The following is a 17,785-nucleotide window of genomic DNA, read 5'->3' on the forward strand; positions in this document are numbered from 1 at the left end:
GCGTAATTGAATAGTTGCTTCAGAGACTGGTGAGCCACAAGGCCTAAAATATATACTCTCTGGCTCTTTACAGAGAAAGAGTTGCCAACTCCTACCATGAATGGTAGCTCTTGTTATTAAGGATGCTTTCATCCCTCAAGGCCTAGCCCAACAGCTCCCTCTCCTCAATGAAGCTTTCCTCAATGATTAGAATGGTCTAATCATCCTGATACTGTCTGGTCCTTATCTGATCATTTTGTTTTAAAAAAAAAAGGCACTGAAATTCCATATATCTGTCTTATCTCTTCTACAAGGTAATACAGCCTTTGAATGTAGGGATTACACATAATTCATTTTGGTATATTCAAAAGACTTGCACAGTACCTTGTAAATAGACATTCAATAACTTAGTATTTGCTCTGTCAAATTGAATTGAGTTCCAGTTTGGGTCTTTTGACTTTTGCTTGATGTCAACCAACTTTTTGATGGAAAGAAAGTCCTCGGAGGGCTGAAAACAGAAGCACAAGAAGGATCTAAAAAGATTTGCTCTCAAAAAAAATAAATACTGGTAACAACCTTGAGATGAGTACTTCCCACTATACACACAAAATTTCAGCCTTGGTTGCTTGTTGACAACATTCACTTTCCTATGTTTCTGAAAGTACAGTTAGATGTGCCTCAGGGATTTGGAAATATCAATGATTAATTTTCTTATCAACCATCTTAAAGGAGTCCTTTTGTCCCAGCTTCCTTGATATCACTTAAGTTCCTGGCACTGGGGTGCAACTGTATTTTGTTAGGAGTATGTGCACTTACACATACACATGCACACAGGGGCAGACATCTATTACATTGTGTGGCTTTATTTGTTTGACATTAGACTAGAATGAAGACAATATCCGAATTGTCCTCCAGTAGACTTGTTACTATAGGAATGAAAATTAAATCCAAGATCCTATAGCTACAAGGTTTAGAAAAAGATAGGATTCATGACTCGATATATCTGAAGTGGCTTATCTTCTGTATTTCTCTGTGGGTTTTTGATTCCAGATTGATATAAGGGAAAGATACCCCTGAGGTCTTCCTGAAACCTAGGAGGGATTTGCTTTTTCTCTCTTCTGTGAAAATAAAAAAGAATCTAGAAGTCCTAGCACTCTCTTAGTACTAACCCCTAAGTATTATAGATCGTTACTCAAGGTCCTTAAATACTGCCATTTATATACTACCCACCTGTGCAGGAACCATCCAAGTAGTATTGAATTTCAGGGAGAAATATTTTGTAACTAGAAAGGTTGGCTTGGGGGATCAAAATTTAATCTTATGTAGCATTTTTATTTGAAATAGGTAAAGCTCAGCATGGTCACCAGCATCTTTTCTACCCATTTGCCCCCATTTAAAAAAATTTTTTTAATGTTTATTTATTTTTGAGTGAGAAAGAGAGAGAGAGAGAGAGGGGGCATGAGCAGGGGAGGGGCAGAGAGAGAGAGGGAGACACAGAGCCCGAGGTGGGGCTCGAACTCACGAACTGCGAGATCACGACCTGAGCCAAAATCGGACACTTAACCAAGTGAGTCACCCAGGTGTCGCCTCTTTCCCCCCAGGATTAATGAAAAGATCACCCAACTGCTGGAGGGATGGGTTGCCAGCCTTGAGGGTCACCTTGGGACCATAGGGACCATGTCACTTTGAACAAGCGTACTACTAACAATGATGCTTGAGAGGCCACCATTAGGCAAACCAGCCACATCTTTTGATTGATTGTCATGCATCAAAGGTGTACATGGAAGCACGTGGTCACAAACGAATTATGAATTTAGCATCATCTTTTCCTTCCCCTCTCCCATCCCATGGGGCTGTCATGACTCCAGTACTAAAGCCAGTGGGTCAGCCACATTCTGGCTCTCCTCCCTCCTGCCATCTCAGGCAGGTAGCTCAGTACTCACAGAAGCCTGGACTTAGGCATGGCTTCCTTGGCCTCACTTTTGGGGGGCAAGTAGTGGAGCCCTTCCTCAATCATAGTCTGTTTCCCCACAATGTGGGGGATTTCTGATCCCTTAACTATGTAGGAATGGACTTCCTGGCAACCTTGGTGTGTTAGGTTCCTACAGATCCAAAGCCTGCAAGTTTAGTCCTCACTTACTACTGAGTATTCTTGTTCTGTCTCTAGCTCATGAAGATCCTTGTTCTGTTTTTGATCGTCAATGTTTGTTCACTTTTCATTCATTTTGTATGTATTGAGTACTTACTGGGTGTCCAGACTGTGCTACAAGACTGGGCTAGGTTTTGGAGATGTAATGGTGAACAATGACTACCATTGAGTTATTGGAGTTATTGGAGGCCAGGCTAAGGGTTTGACATGTCTTATCCCATTTAACTCTCAGAACAACCCAGTGAGACAAGTTGTGTTATTCACCAATTTAACTCATAAGGGAACTATAGCCCAAAGAGTTTAAGCATCTTATAATATATCCCAGACCTCTGAATTTGAACCCAGGCCTAACTGCCTCCTCTCAGGAGATGAGGAATTCTGGGTGAAGAAGATCTTTGCCAGCTGAGGTGGTGGCCTGGGATATGATATGCTCACAATGTCTGTCTCAACAGTTTATGCTGAGACAGATGGGGGTTCACCCCTTTCTGGCCTTCCCTTCATTTTCAACACCAGACATCTGCTTTCATTGGTGGTCCAGTATCAAAGGTCTCAGAGACGGCCCTCCTTATTGACCATGTCCTCACACATCATTGGGTCTGGGAGCTTCTGCTGGCTCAGTGGCTAGGCAGGGCCATTTCTGCCTGGCTGTTGGCTGGCTGGCTGGCTGGCTGTTCTCCCCATCAACCATTAATTTCCTTATTGAAATAAGAAAAATTGTATGTGTGCACAAGAGTGAGGTAGACTTTAACGGAGACTGTGGTGTCAGGGCTTTTAATGGCCAAAGTGACAAGATGGCCTTCTTTATGGGTGATGACAGCTGGGCCCTGCTACATGAGTAACAGCCTCTTTCTTCCTTGGCTGGAAGAAACCTCACAGGTCATTCTAACATTTGTAATCATCTTGATCTCTGCTCTTGCTATAAGCATGCAGGGAAGTAGAGTAACATCACAGTGTCACCTTGGTTGGACATAATGATAAAGTTCTCTTGAAGGCATTTGAACGAGATGAGTTAATAATGAAATGTATTAATAAATACACACCTTTATACTCACTGTCTGCAGGACAGCATTAGATCTGGCTTCTGCATCTGCCCCTCATTTTATTGTCCCCCTGAACAGAACTGTCTGCATGGATGTGGCCTTCTCACGTCTCCATGAAGTTCTTTATGAGATGAATGTGCATGATTGACTAGATCTGTGCTTGGTCAAGAGTATAAAGTTTTCTGACTTTGATTATTATCACCTAAGTAGGACTGACCACACAGTGTGGTTTTTGTCTGGCAAAATCCAGGAAGCACCAACAATAGAATTGGATGGCCAACAATAGAATCTGCTGCTGGTGGCAATATCCTTCTCAGGGTCAGCATGCGGTCCTCTTGGCTGGGGAGCACGCTTGGTTACTTCTGGAATAGTTCAGGCCAATGTCATCAGAGTCTGAATCAGTAGTTTTCAAATTAGGCTGCTTGTGCCTGGGGCTCTGAGTAGATGCTTGAATGGCTCCATAAACAATAGAGTTGTTTATTTTTTACCAGTCAAGATGCCAAATGCCTAGGAATCTATTCCCCACTTTAATTTCTTTTACATATTGGGATAACGTGGAGAATTTTTAAGAAGTGTTCTGGCAATATTTATAAAATAAATTACTCTTGTGTAGGGTGTCGAATCCCAACATGTCATGTGAGGATGGCCACGTTATCCGAAGTCAGAATCCTTTGGTATGTCTGATAAGATGCACATCCCTGGCCCTGCTGCCACTGCACTGATTTAGAGAAAGACCAAGAAGATGAAGTCACAGAAAGTAGCAGTTTAACGTCTGGCTGTTAAAAGGGACACAAAGCCCTTCTTCTGAAGAGCCCTCCCCCCCGCCTCCCTGCCCTGCCATGACATCCCTAACAGTGGCTGTCTGGCTTCCATACGAATGCTTCTGCCCACCGTCTCCTAGGCGGCCCATCTTACTTCGTATCAGTTGTAAGTTATTACAAGATGTGTCCCTGAAGGAATCTAGAGTCCTCCTTCAGTCTCCCCCATACCCAGCAAAGTGGATTTCCAAATTTCCTCATGGGCATGCCCTAAGCCTGTCTCTGAAGCCTCTGATATCACTCCCCATCATATCAGTGTCTGCTTTTCTATCTACTCTCCCACCTCACACACTGGAAAAATGAGCTTTTGGCAAAAATGCGTCTGTGCACATGAGCACTGAGTACTGTACTGGCACAGAGTAGGCACTCAGTGAAAACCTGTGGCTCAGTAAACTCATTCTCTCCCATTTCCTTCCTTGGATCTTTATTCTACCTCTGAAACATACAGAATTCATGTGATCCCACGTCCATGTGACAGCCCTTCAGATCCTTGGAGAGAGAGCTCCCAAGTCCGCTTCCAGGTCTCCTGGTATCCATTCCAGACTCCGCCCGCCATCTGCTTCAACCATTGTTGATAGGATACCGGGTCCATGTGCCCCAGAACCCTGACTGCCCTCCCTGTTTTCAGAGTATGTCTCTCCCTGACTCACCCAGAAGTGAACCAGCTCTTGGAGGGTAGCTTGACGTGACACCACTTCTGCCCATCACCTTGGTCACTGCACTCTCTTAAATACAGCCTGAGATTACATCCGCCTGCCGCTCGTTGCTGGCCTGTTCATCTTGCAACCCTTGCTTTCCCGTGCATCTGGTTGTTTCCACCACTTGCAGCCAGGCTGAGCCAGTGAACCCTCCCTCACAGACCAGTGTGGGTTACAGCTCTGGGTGAATCTATGTCTCATAAGGAGAGTTTGATTAAGGCTGGATGGGTGGCTGCAGGGACCATATGTCAGAGAACAGAGCACAGGCCACCGAGAGGTGAAAAGATCCTGGTCCACTCAGCACATTTGAAACTCAAGAGAGGAGGACCAAGAGGTAAAGGACTTAAGCAGAATCCAAATCACCACCAGGAGCCACAATCTATTGGAGCCCGTGGCTCCAACGGGCAGGACGGCAGCATAAATTTCAGTGAGGCAAAGCTAAGTGGTAACGGACTTTAACTTCTGTCATATATAGTTAATTTGCAGAATAAATTGGTCAGGGCAGCAAAAGGACTTAACATCCACATTCATTTGAAAAACAGAAGCTAGATGAGTATCAAGAGGAAAATGGAGACCATTACGACATTCCCTTGCTGGTTGGAATAGTATTATTATTAAATAATATTTTTATTAAAAATTTCTAGGCCGTTTGGTAAAGATATTTATACACCAGCCTTCGCAGTGTCTCAGCAAGGCATTGAATCTCCCTCTGCGGAACCACATAAGCCCCCAGAGGCTCCCACCTGAGTGTAAGTCATGTCAGCATCCTGGCCACTCTCTCTGTCTGTCTTTGTCTCTCTCTCTCTCTCTCTCTCTCTCTGTCACACACACACACACACACACACACACACACACACACACACACACTGTGCAAGCCAGGCTCTTGTCATGTGGAGCGAAGGCAAGTACTGGTCACATGCCAGTTCCACCCATTTCAGAATGTCAAGGAGTTTCTCTCCATTATGCTTGTCTTGTCCAGATTTGAAGTCTGAAGGAAAAGAGAGGACAAGGCCCCAGGTGGAGCACATAAAGGGCAGGAGACTGAATACATGGAGGAGGAGGTGGAAGGAGTCACACACAGAATGTCCCTGAGGGGATGGCTCTGGCAAAGCGAAGGGGACTCCTGGGCACCCCTGACTGGCAAATGATACTGCCTGGGAAATAGGAGGAAGCATCGTTAATTCCACTCCGGAAAGGACCAGAAGCTCAGAGAGGCCCACGCTGGTCCTGGGAGCGGTGTCTCTCTGGTCCAGGCTTCTCCCTCCACTTGTGCCTGGGCTACTCCCCAGAGTGATCCTGGCTCCTTCTGCCCCCGAGTGGTCTGAGGGTGCACTTGGCTTCCCAGCACAGCTTCCCAGACAAGACACACAAGACTGGAGAAAAGAGCTAACCTGCGGACAAGAGCACGGGAGGCTCTGCTGGGAGCCCGCTGAGCGTTACACTCACTCGGGTGGTCTCTCCACTAATGGAGGGTCGCAAAGAGCCATCCCACGGGTGCTCCTCATTTTCCCCTCTCTCTGAGCCCCGTCCTCCGCCTCCCTCCCCATGCCGCTCTGTCAGCAGGGATAATCCCGTGCAGCTCTGTACATCCACAAGGCTGTGACTCTGAATCTCCATGTCAGGTTTATTTTGATGTTGACGAGAAGCTGCACAGAGCTGCAGCGGGGCCTCGGGATGCTGAGGGAGCCGAAAACTTCTTCTCTCTTCCCATTGCCTGGGGCCCTGGGAGGAAGTCCAGCAGGTGCACGGCCAGCCCCCAGGCATCACTGGCCGTCGATCAGGGGAGAGCTCAGTGGTTGATGTCACAATGCTACAGGCTATGGACACTGCAGTGGAGGGACTGCAGCTCTTACATCCTGAGTGGCGTCTCCCTAAAACTCATGCCCACCTCATGTGACCTTACTTGGAAACGGGTTCTCTGCCGATATAATTCACAGAGTGGGTCCCAAATCCAACAACTGGTGTCCTTAGAAGGAAGAGGGAAACTTGGAAACTTTGGGCACAGAGAAGGCGACCGCCTAACAGCTGAGACCAGGATCGGAGCGGTGCAGCTTCAAGCCGAGAAACTCCAAGAAATGCCATGAGGTGAGCCACTAGAAGCTGGCAGAGGCGAGGAAGGATTCTTCCCGAGAGCTTGCAGAGGAAGCGTGGCCCTGTGGACACTTTGATTTGGGACTTTGTGCCTCCAGAACTGGAGGAATAAATTGTTTGAAGCCACTCTGTTGGTGCTGATTTGTTTTGGCAGCCCTGGGAAATGAAGGGGGAGAGACTGGATAAGAACAAAAACCTTGGAGAACCGCTCAGAGTCGCATGAAAGGCATCTGGTAAATAGCGTGTCGGGCTGTAAGAGGCACATGAAAAAATGGAATCACGTCAACATTACAAAAGGGTGTTCGACAGTGTGCACGTATATTCATTACACTTCAGCCAAGGCTGAGCAAGTACCTGCGGAGTACCCAGTGCTGGGCTCTGGGGACGTATGGGTGAGTAAGGCCCCATCCTGGAGAAGAGTGGGACAGACAAGACATGGAACCAAACTCAGTCTGATGCAGTGGTGGGTGCTCTTCTGGACACGGGCTCCAGGTACCAGTGGAATTACTTCTAGTAGGGACGATGGGAGCAGAGAGGATCTTAATAAATATATAGGGAAGGAAGGGGGCGCCTGGGTGGTGCAGTCCATTAAGCTCAGGTAACTTTGGCTCAGGTAACAATCTCACGTTCGTGAGGTTGAACCCCACATCAGGCTCTGTGCTGACAGTGCGGAGCCTGCTTGGGATTCTCTGTCCTCCTTTCTCTCTGCCCCTCCCCCACTCATTCTCTCTCTCTCTCTCTCTCTCTCTCTCTCTCTCTGTCTCAAAATACATAAACTTTAAAATAGATAAATGAATAAATGTATAGAGAAAGGCGGAGGGAAGAGAGAATTTTTGGTGTGTGAGAACAGTGATACCAGCCCCATCTCCCATATGCACTTAGTAACTGTTTCCAGATAACCCCCTGAGCCACATCAGGTTTCCTGGCCTCAACTCTATGGTGAATCCTAATGAGGCTTTGGGTTACGGACTCGAGGAGTTACAGGCGGTGAGAGACCAGAAAGAGCTACAATCCCTTTGCTTCTTGCCACCCCTTTGTATTTGTTGAATGCTCACCGAGTGCCAGGCATTGGGTGAGAACCAGGCAGTTTCTGGCCCACTGGGGACTGGCAGTCTAGCTGACGAGAAGGGTTCATGTCTGACAAAGCTTTAGGGCTTCCTAGGAATTCTTGGATTTTATTATCGATCCTCTTGAGACACATGGGGCTAAGTAAAGATGGGTCTCTAGGCATCCTCAAAGCGGCGGTTCATGGCGCTTTCTTCGTTTTTCCCCTTTTCACTACGTTCAAGATTAAAGGGGGTGCAGATGGAGTCACAGCCAGGCAAAGACCATCTTTGTGTTTTTATTAATCCCTCGGCAGGTGCCGCTATTCCATTTTTTGGACTCAACCTCTCCTCCTAAGTGGACCATCACTATTACTGACCAAAAAAGAGGCTGACAGAGGCTTTGGTGAGTTTTGGTCAGAGGTTTGGTCAGTTCGTTACTCGATTAACTGTTCCCATGCCAAAGAGGACTAACGACTTCTGGCAAAGACAGAGCATTGCACCTGCAGCAAAACTTCAGTTTAACGTGAACCCAACTAGCCAGGAACCTCAACCAGGCAATCGTTTGTTTGACAACGTGCCCATCAAGGGGAGAGGGAATCCTAAGAAACTGTAACCTTAGGTTGTCGATCAACTTTTCAAAAGCCTTTTGGGGTACATGTACCGTTTTATTTCTGTCTCCTACAGCTTCTAAATCTGCACAGTCACAATTGATAAACAAAACGATCACCTGAGGTGCCTTGAGGAAAGGCTTAATTCTGTGTGGTAGGCAATGCTTCACGAGGCAGGCAGAAAATTGGAAAACTGCATTTTTAGAGAAGAAAAATGTCAACAGGAATTGGAGGAAAAGTAAGCATTTTCTGGCTAAGTATCAATTAAACAAAAAATTCAATTTTCCAGAAGACACCTTTTCTTCAACCCCACAGTTAATTGTGCTTTGCCAAGGTGCCCAGTGGATGTTTGACGACTGCTAATTATTTAACTGGACCTCACCACACCCAGAGATGCTGCTCATGCCTATAACAAAGACCATTTGCTCTTTCCAGAAGCTTCCTGAAGAAGTGCCAAAGAACTAGATCTGAAGTTTCAGAAACTTTAATTTGAGGGCCAAAAGAATACATCCTGATATAGGATATTTTTTAATTGTGAATTCATGTGTAGGGAAGGGCAGGAATATAAAGTCTATGTCCAACACGTTGGACCGTTGTGAACCAATGGTTTTCTAGTATTTAATCCCAAAAGCACATCCCCAAAGATGTGCTTCCTCTAAGCTCATGGGTAATGATGGATGTGCCTGGAAACGTGGGTGGGCTCCTGTGTACAGGCTGAGATGGGGCAAGGTAGGAAAACTGCAGAAGATACAGGTTTCCATGTTTCATCCTTAGGGCCATTCTTGGGGGCTAGAGCATCCCCCCCGCTCTTGCTGTTACAACCACTGTCTTTTTTTATTGGTGAAGTAGAATGCGCGATGCTGAATCCCAGAACAAATGCTGTCACGCCCCCCACAGCGATGTGCCTTCCACCTCAGCCGCTGTCGGATACCCGCGGCCTCATGGCCCAGGACGCCAATCATATCCGTTTGCCACTTTGCGACATTAGTGGCTGTAACGCTCCCACATTTACTAGTCACGGGAAAACCACTGCCTGCTCGTCGGTGCCACAATCGGCTGCTCCTTTTTTTAAGCTTAACTCCTTCTATCCCAAGGCAAACACTCCATGTACAGCCATAGCCTTTGAGATTTTACCCAATTTGCAAGGTGTCCTTTTGCGGTATTTCCTCAAATTTTTGCAATCAGGTTAACTCGGGCCAGTTCACATTTGTCCCTGAGAGGGGTGGAACTTGCCCTGGATGGACGTCCCTCTTTTTTTTAGGAGAAAACCAGAAAATCTCAAAAGAACCCAGGATGGCAAGGCGAGAAACGAATTGAAACCCTGCCTGTCTGGTTAGTACCTAGTCACGTCGTATACAAGTCATTATAAATGATTTATTAATTCGACAGACGTCGGTAGACATTCAATACATATTTGCTTAATGAATTGTCGAATGCATTAGCTACTTGTTAGGCAATAACAACACTGTGGGACATTACAGTGGAAGAACTAGACACAGTTTTGCCCCTCAAGGAGCCCGTTTGGTAGCAGGTGGGGCAGGCAAGTAGACAGGCATCGTGAGAGTAATTAACTTCGGAGAGGCCTCACTGTGTCCCAGGTACGGCAAAGCTGTCTTCATGGATTATATCAGTTCACCTCCACCGCGGCTTTATGAAAGCAGTTCAGTTGCTGTCTCTTTTTTATGGACAAGAAAGCCCAGGCCCAGAAACGTTCAGAAACTCAGCCCAAATTGTACAGCTAGCAAGTGCTAAGGTCAGAAGTCAATCCCGGGCAGTCTGACTCCGACCTCACACTTTAAACTGCTGTGCCACTGGGGCAGCCATGGGCGAGCAGAGGAGTGGATGGTTTGGGGAGGTAGAGAATGTGGAGACTGGGTGATTGGTTGGGAGGGCAAGGAAGAACCGACAACGAAGCCGGGCCTCGCATGCTGAGCAGTGAGGAAGCTGGTGCCATCTGCTGGACGAGCACCTTGGAGAGAAGAGGCAGGCTGATGGAGAGAGTGTGGATGAATGACCACAGCAGTGTGGGACATGTGGCTTTGAGGTGCCCGTCGGACATTCAGATGGATTTCCAAGCAAGCTATTGACAAGGCTTTGTTAACACCAGTGGGAGAGGTCCCGGCTAGAGACGGGGAGTTGGCTGTGGTTAGGATAACGCTTTGTTCTTGCCACTGGATCCTTCGAAGCTTTAGTACGAGGCTAGCAACTGTTTACAAATGCTTTGGTTTTATTCTTTATGTTTGACTTGTTTTTAACTTTTAAGTCTATGATCGTGGTTGTTATATTCACCCCCTTTACCCTGCCCCCCAAAACATATATCCATGGAGAGAGTGAGAGAGAGAGAGGAGGGATATGGATATGCTTGAAATGGATAGAGGAGTTTCAAAGATGAAACCCAATTGGAACACAATTACTGACCCCAAACACTCGCTGTCTCCTACAGAGGAGTAGAGAGAAGTGGCCAGTTTATGCCCTGTCCCCTTCTCCTTGATTATTAACCCATCACATTGTACTTTATTCAGGTCTCAGAGACTGTCTTATGGCAAGTCTAGGAGTTCATTTTAAGTCATCCCAAGTGACCTGAACCTCTCTGTCCAAAGACGTGACCAAACATCCCGAGAGACTGATCTGAGCCGGAGGGCGTCGATGGAAATGTGAATTTAGATACCTCCCGGACACCCTTTGTGACCAGGAGCAGGCTGGCAGCGGGGAGGGTGGTGGAATGCAGGGTGTTGGGGGGCTCCAGGGTGCGGTTTGCCACGGCTGTGCTTCATCTGCCCCACGTCAGGCTTTCTTTCCTGTAGATCCTGTGCCGTCTCCAAGGGCTAGGATCTAATTAGTTTGCATTTGATTTCTTTGCTGCCTAATGAACTACCTCTGTAGTTCTGGCTGTGATGTCATTAGCATCTCATTGCCTTGGGCACCAACTCAGGAGAGAGAGTCTTAAGCAGTCCCCAAATCCTACAGGAATTGTACCAATTTACTTCATAACAACTAATCCACCTCCATGACCTGTCAGTTCCTACCAGCAGAGCTGACCCTGTATGAGGATGGGTCCCTCGCTTTTATCATCCTCGTATGCTCCTGAGTCTAGGTGGGTCAGTATGTACACGCCTAAGGCCATGGGCACATCCACAATGAGATTCGAAACATTGAGGATGCCAACATTCTCATTCCACAATATTCTATTGAGGAAATTCATCCACTGGGTGCTGTAGGATACAGATTTAGCCTAAAGCAAATGGCATTTATTTATAGCAAACTGTATTTGCAAAATGCTTTGCAGTTTTGGGGTTGTTAACTACATTCCAGGTTGGCTGTTCTTCTACTTATATGAAAGCTAAGTGTCATGGCTGGACTCCAAAGCCTCCCTGAGAGCAATTCGATGAATTCTGCAAACAGGGATAAGAGGGGGCCACGCCCCTTCTGGGCACCTGGATGCCCTTGATCAGAAGGCACTTTTGCCAATTATAATCTTTTAAGACCTTAATTGTAGCTCCTTTCTTATGTCCAGAGTCTCTGTAACTTGTTGAAATCGCATATTCATTTTATTAAGAGACAACGTAGTGCCTCAAAGTACTAGAGAATTTCCACCAGGGATCTAGAGGGCAGAAGAGGCAAGAAGTACCTAAGGAATGTAACCAGAGTGGGAGGTGGAGGGGAGAGCCATTGAACAATAAGGAAATAGGGAGGGTCTCCTCTCTGTGACTCTCCGTGCACTCTCTCTACCTCCCACTCCAACACTGAGGGGGAGTTAAAAGCAAATGTCAAAGATCAGACTCCCCTAAAGCTTTTAGGATTTGAACTACTCTCTCGCTTGCCACAGACATGATGTTATAGGTGCTCTCTTTGGGCAAAGGGAGATTTATCTGGGCTTTCACCACCGGACTCCATCATTTTAAGGAGTATTTCCCAATTGTGCCTTTAACTGCACATGGAAAATGCATTTCCTCTTTGAAAAATCTCTCTCACACACACATCTCTATTCTTTGCTGGAGCCTGAATGGATGGCTTTGGGAGTTCGCTGCTCATCACTTCTGTATAAATCCAGCTCCTCTCTAGACAGCTCCATACTGCATGACCAGGGGGCTAGAGGGTCCTTCACAGGGCCTGCTTTCTATGAACCTGAATATTTTCAGGAGAAAGAAAATAGGATTCTGGATCAAAACAAGAGTTTGGTGGTCTGCCACCATCTTCTTTTGCATCCTCCTTCCCACGCCTCTCTTCTCCCTAACCGTGCTCCTGCCCGGATATTGAAGGGGATTCGTGGTATCTTGATTTTGCTTGGGACAGTCAGAAGACAGCCACCAGGGAATAGCCTCTCAACTGGTTACAGCAATTACAAGTCTTAAGGATGGAGTGCTGGAGGGCTGGGAGGTGGTCACGCAGCGCCACTGTTTGGGGATTCGGTGCCCTCTAGTGGCCACATCTGGCTGTCAGAGCGGTGCACCCTAAGTGATAAATGGGCAGGCGTCCTACACCTGAATGCGTGTGGAGTGTGTGGTGGGCAAGTGGGGGGCAGAGTTCCTGGATATTTGGGGATTCAAGGCGAGAGGAAAGGAATTTGGTGGCATATTATCTCCACTTAGAAGTGTCACTCCATGTGAAGGATATTGAGGGAGGATTTTCATTCTCCGTCTCTCAGAATTACCTGTCTCTTGCTCTCTATTGTTTCTCCTTAGGATACATTTTCTGGAATTAGGCTACTCATTAAATTTTTTTCTTATTCCACTGGGAAAAAAAATGGCACTGTCACACACTTTTTTAAGTTGCCAGGTGTTACTTTTCCAAGTTTATTTTCTGTATAGTACCAGAGTGGCCACACAGAATTCATTGCAAGATTTTTCCTCTCACAGAAGTCATTTTACACTTGATATCGCCATCTAGTGGTCATTTCATGGGACCTCTTTTCCCCGCCTCTGTTGAATACACTCCACAAGGAGGGCTGTGGGTTGAGGAGATGAATCTGATCGGAAGGGTCACGAGGGCCCTCCAGGAGACACTCGAGCTCCGTGGCAAGGTTTGTGCAGCAAAAATTTTTAAATTTTGTCTTGAAAAGACGCACTGTGTTTTCACTGATTTTTTTTCTTTTTTTTTTTTTTTTTTTGGAGTTTCATTCACTTCCCCAATGAATGAAGGCCTTTTTTTCTAGAAATCGTATCAAGAATCCAAGACCTCATTCACTTCTTCTCCCTGCCCAGTCTATATAGCCTGTTGAAGAAGACTGAGGCCTGGCCAGGGGCTGGGTGAGGAGAGTCCTTCCAGATTGTGGTCATTTTACAAATACTCTCAGCCATGGGACTGACTGAGTTGCATAAGCCTGAATGTCAATCAGGATTTACATGTGGCTCAAGGGACCTTGGGGCTCGCTGGTGTGGGCTCCTGGGCCTCCCTATTTGATAACATCATTCTTGGTTTTGGTACGTGTAGTTATGCAGTTTTTATAAACTAGGAAAGGCTTCAGTTCCACTCTGGGTTTGTTATTAAACAAAAAGCAAATGTGAAATGAATTGTATCCCGTGTTTGCAGTCACTGAGAGAATCCTTTGTGTTAGTGAGCAGGGGGAAAGCCATGTCAGTGGAGTCTCTGGATGAAGATGCCTCATCCACATAATGAGGGTGTTCATCTGGGAGACAACAGTGCTGAAATGTCTCATGACGTTTCCAAACAGGTTCATATTACATAACAAACAAGAGACAGGCGAGCAAAGCACTCCCTGGACCCCACAAGAGAGAACCTTGTTATCAAGTCAATGGGTTGTATCCCGGTCACCTTCTGGAACCTTCCAACCATTTCCCCCAGAGATCTGGCGCATCGAGTACTGCATTTCCCCCAGATCAGGCCGAGATGACCAGAATGAATGTTCTAGATCTGCCCCTTGTTCCTAAAATCTCTGTGGTCTGCATGAAATTATCTCATGTTCGGGACTGCAGTGGTGTCACAAAAGGCCAGGGGTGTAGAAAGGAACCCAAGGCAAAGGTAGACTTGGGTCAGCGGACCCTACTTCCATCTTCCTCTGGAGTGAAGAGGTTAAATGGGAAATCATGAAGGCTTGGAGGACAAATATCAAGCCATGCTTTCTTCCATAGGGAACAAAGTATTATGTTCGGGTAGGCATTTCTCATCTTTGACACCAAAAATAAACCAAGAGTTTCTCTAGCTACCTTTTTTACTCATCAATCAAGGGCGATGTGAACCTGTTTCTTTGGAGTGCTTTGGAACGCAGATCTTTTTGAAAAAGCCAGAACTCCCTCCCCATATTCAATACATTGATGGGTAATGAAGCAGAGAAGTCCTCTTCTTCCCCCCAATGACTCAAAGGCTTTGGAATCTGGCAAAACTGGATTCAAATCCCAGCTCTGACCACCTACTACCCTTGTGTGATCTTAAGGCTCTTGACCTCACTTTCCTCACCCATAAAATGGATGCAATGATGGAAGTCCATGCAGAGAGTTCTTGTAAGGGTTGAAGGAGGCCTGGACCGGATCTCACTTCATAGTTTAGGTAAATCTTACCTGTGGTTATAATGAAGACTGTTATGATGGTGGTTGGCCATGCACTAGCCACTGGGGTGTGTGCTTTAAAAACATGTTGTCATTTATTCATCACACAACGCTAGAGGTAGTACTAGGAATATCTTCATTTAATGGATGAGGGAGCTGAGTCCCGGAATAATCACTGTTGCTACTGTTTGTATTCCTGATGATAGTCCTAGATCCTGCACATGCATTGAAGATGCCTCCCTCTGAGGGGATCGGTAGAGCTGATGATTCTCTGAAAGGAAACAACCTGATCTCACATTTAGAAGGCTGTTTCCAACTCTGTTGGTTACTGGGAGGTTGGGTTCCCCCTATTCAATGGGAGGTCAGAATCACATCTGTAACCTGCCAGTGACATTTCGTGACCTCCCTACGATTTGACTCCGGCACTCGGGCCACAAGAACATGCAAGACCTTGCTCTTTGATGATCCTTGCTCACTGTTCCTTTTCGTTTTGTGTCCGGCAGGCAACTCTCCATCCGATGAGTCGGAGGAGCGGGAAAGAGACCCCAAGGTGCTGACGTTCCCAGAATACATCGCCAGCCTGTCAGAGTCTGGCACCAAGCGCATGGCAGCTGGGGTCCGCATGGAGTGCCAGAGCAAGGGACGATGCCCCTCATCCTGCCCCCTGTGTCATGTGACATCCAGCCCTGACACTCCTGCTGAGCCAGTTCTGCTGGAGGTGACCAGAGCAGCCCCCATCTATGAACTGGTGACCAACAACCAGACCCAGAGGGTAAGAGGCCTGGGACCCTTGACTCTGGGAGGCCTGAGCAACAACAGAGGGCTTTCCAGATGGCCTGGGGGTGACAGGGTGTAGTTGAGCTCCCTGCTAGAATATGGATAGTGAGACTTTTTGTTGAGCTAATCCGGGCACATCATTTGTTTAGATTCGCATGTTTGCATATGAAATCAAATCAGTGCATCCACAACACCCATGGTAATGAGTCAGGAGTCACAACTCAGCATTAGGGTAGGTCCTTGAGCAACAAGGGCTGGAAAGAAAAAGGTGGAGAGGGAGGCATGGCATTCGTAGTCACTAAAGGCCTTGTTCAGAAAGCCTCAGGGGCCAGTCGTGAGAGGAGGCTCAGCTCCCCTAACAGATCCCGAGCCTGGACCAGCTGCGAGGTTAGGAGGAGTGCGTCAGGCCCAGGTCCCGAAGGGAAGGGTCTGGTCTTAGCCTGGAGGGGATGGTTTTCTGCCCGTCACTTTGACTCTGAGAACAAAGACTATAAAACACCACATCCATGCAAATCTTCCGCCTCAAATAATGCCACTAGATCATGACCTTTCCCAGCAGCACCCCCTGTCCCTCTGCGGCTCCCTTTCCAAAGGTGCTGCGAAAAAACGAATGGACCCAAAGGGATAAGCTGGAGACCTGTGGCTTAGCTCATCTCCTAGCTCTCTGATCTTCTCAAGGGCAGACAGAACAGAGCGGGTCAAACACACAACAGCAACGGTGATGACGATGACAAGAATAAAAACACGAAAGCTCAGGGTGTGGGACTTTTGAGACTACAGGCCAAGGTGGCCTTGGGGACAAGACATAGTAGAGTCGGAGCAGAGAGCTGCTTACCTGCCTGAGAGGTGTGTCCATCGAGGTGGGGCCATAATTGCTTTGTCTGTCCTCCTTTAAGGGACACCTGGTGTATCGTGTTATTTCACAGGTGATGCTCAGACCAACAAGGACAGATTTTGCACACGTGGGCTTCCCTCACCTTTCCGCCTCTGCCACAGACATTTCACTGAGTGTTTGAAGACAAGGTTTCTCAAAAGAATAAATGGTTCCTTTGGCCTATGAATTCCTCTTCAGTCTAGTAGAAGTGACTGGGGAGGAGGAGTTGGAGAGAAAGGCCCACGAGAGGGGGGTTTACAAGGATGATGAGGAGGAGGGGTTGGTGTCACTGTGGAGACCCAGAGCTGTGGTGGCTTTAACGCAGCGCCCTTACCTGTCTTTTGTGAGCACCCAAGGCTGCTGGTGCCCCAGGATCACCTGTGCACTTGCCTGGGAACAGCAGAGGCAGAGAGCACACTCCCAGCTCTGTGCTGCGGGGCAAGGCGTGCAAAGCTGCAGAATAAGGAAGAGCCTGGTGGGAGAGGAGGACAGAGACTCATGGCTTCCTGCAGGGGCGTCATGAGCATGATGGGGAAGCTAGAGGAATCTGTCTTCATCATCCCCCTCTCTGGATCTCCTACTTGCCACATCTTGGCCCCTCCTTGTCTCCCTGCACTGGTTTCACGAGAGTGGTTGGGAGATACCAGGCATCTGGCTGTGTTTTGAATATTTTAATTTCTAAACGCATAGACAAGGTGGCCGAATCGGTTCAGTCACCATCACGTAGTTGTTCTTTCTTATTCCTTAAACGCATTCTTTCTTCTCTGCTCATTCTCTCTACTCCTCTGCTTTTCCTTCCAATTTTCTCTTTCTCCCAAAGAATGAGGATGTGGAGTGTAGAAGCAAAGGAGGGGGTGGGGGTGCTAAGTCACAAAACCTGTAAGTCAGCGTGTGTTCTTATCCCTACCTCTCTGGCATGTCTGGAACCAATTTTCTAACCTCTCTTGGTCTCCTTGGCCTCCTTCTCTGGGACCAGATAATCTGTGATGCCATATTTCAGTCTGTGATTAGAAGCAGCCCAGAAACCAGTAGGTGGAGCCGTATAACCCACCAGGTGTCCCAGACCCAACAAACTTGAACTCACCATCTTCCACCCCAAACAGCACAAACATTGTGCTTCAATCTCAGTGAATGGGATTCTCTTCTACCGAGTTGCCCCAAATGGAGACCAAGTATGTTTCCTTTTCTTGTCACTCCCTGAC

At 47.2% G+C, this 17,785-nt stretch overlaps 1 protein-coding gene and 1 long non-coding RNA gene across 9 annotated transcripts in view; both read left to right on the forward strand.

Moving 5' to 3' along the window:
- The window catches only part of ASTN1 (astrotactin 1), a 300,145-nt gene that overhangs the window by 253,189 nt on the left and 29,171 nt on the right, over positions 1-17,785 (forward strand). For all 8 annotated transcript variants that reach the window (XM_027074277.2, XM_053209407.1, XM_053209406.1 and 5 more), the window contains one exon: positions 15,436-15,704. In XM_027074277.2, coding sequence (XP_026930078.1) covers positions 15,436-15,704 — 269 coding nt within the window. The remainder of the gene's footprint in view (positions 1-15,435; positions 15,705-17,785) is intronic.
- LOC113603790 (uncharacterized) lies at positions 7,140-15,422 on the forward strand. The gene is made up of 3 exons (XR_003425491.2): positions 7,140-7,267; positions 8,136-8,224; positions 8,506-15,422. It is a non-coding gene; the product is annotated as an uncharacterized LOC113603790 (long non-coding RNA).

The sequence above is a fragment of the Acinonyx jubatus genome, chromosome E4 (genome assembly GCF_027475565.1).
Source record: "Acinonyx jubatus isolate Ajub_Pintada_27869175 chromosome E4, VMU_Ajub_asm_v1.0, whole genome shotgun sequence".
NCBI lineage: Eukaryota > Metazoa > Chordata > Mammalia > Carnivora > Felidae > Acinonyx > Acinonyx jubatus.